This window comes from Metarhizium robertsii (genome assembly GCF_000187425.2).
Source record: "Metarhizium robertsii ARSEF 23 chromosome Unknown MAA_Scf_44, whole genome shotgun sequence".
Taxonomy (NCBI): Eukaryota; Fungi; Ascomycota; class Sordariomycetes; order Hypocreales; family Clavicipitaceae; genus Metarhizium; species Metarhizium robertsii.
Genome location: NW_011942187.1, coordinates 11,154 through 12,197, shown reverse-complemented (window position 1 = coordinate 12,197; position 1,044 = coordinate 11,154). Strand labels below are relative to the sequence as shown.

The window sequence follows — 1,044 nt, the reverse complement described above, 5'->3', positions numbered from 1 at the left end:
GTAAACGCTAGCAGTTCTGCCTCTGTTGATGAGGCCGTGACTGTGGTTTGCTTTCCTGCCAAGTGCGAGTTGTTCGACAAAATGTTTGAACTTCTGGCCTGGTAAGATCTTCGTGAGACCGTCCGCGACCATTTCAGTGGTTGGCGTGTATGAGATTTGGAATTCTCCTTGCTGATAGGCCTGTCTTGCCCAGCAGTTATGAACATCTACGTGCTTGAGCTGTGTCTTCAAGCGTGGGAGATCAGCTTCGATCAATCTAATTGTTTGTTTGTTATCGCATTCGATAAGGAGTGGATGGTCTAGTTGAAGATCAATGTGTTGAAATAGACGTTGTGTGGCAATTGCCTCCTTGGCCGTGTGAGTAAACGCTAGCAGTTCTGCCTCAGTTGATGAGGTCGTGACTGTGGTTTGCTTTCCCGTTTTCGATGGACAAGGTCTGGTTTTGCCTGGTCCTTTCGAAGTTGCAAGTCGTTTGTGGGGAACAGATTTCCTTTGAATTGATCACGCTTAGTGATCCCATATTGGTTTACGATCTTTTCGATGTATGAGTCTTGGCAGAGCCATAGCTTGCGAGCTGCTCTGTCTCTCAGGACACGAATGCCTAGGAACCACTTGAGTTCCCCTAGGTCCTTCATTTCATATTGGGTCTTCAGTTTGACGATGAATTCGTCTGCGGCGTCTTGGTGTCTTGCACGGTACAGCAGGACGATGTCGTCAACAAAGAAGAAAACTGTGAGCCAGCTGTTTGTGAAGAGGCATGGCTCCTCTTGGCTCTGTTTGAGGCCAAGTTTCGCGAAGGCTGCGGTCAGGTTTTTCTGCCATAGCAGAGGCGACCGTCTAAGTCCGTATAATGCTCGTAGCAGTTTCAGGACCCATCCTCTGCGGCGATAGCCGTCTGGGAATTGAACAAATACGTCTTCGTCAAGTACGCTGTTTGTGAACGCGTTGACCGCATCGAGCTGTCTCGTCTCGAGGTCAAATTTGGCGGTGATTGCCATTAGGATTCGAAAAGAACGTCCTGCGAGGGTGGCGGCGTAGGTATCC

At 49.1% G+C, this 1,044-nt stretch overlaps 1 protein-coding gene across 1 annotated transcript in view; it reads right to left on the bottom strand.

Moving 5' to 3' along the window:
- The window catches only part of MAA_10472 (gag-pol polyprotein), a gene marked incomplete at both ends in the record, with an annotated part of 3,625 nt that overhangs the window by 1,261 nt on the left and 1,320 nt on the right, over nucleotides 1–1,044 (bottom strand). The window contains 2 exons of the mRNA XM_007828470.1: nucleotides 7–256; nucleotides 403–959. Of these exons, the coding sequence (XP_007826661.1) occupies nucleotides 7–256; nucleotides 403–959 (807 nt within the window). The remainder of the gene's footprint in view (nucleotides 1–6; nucleotides 257–402; nucleotides 960–1,044) is intronic.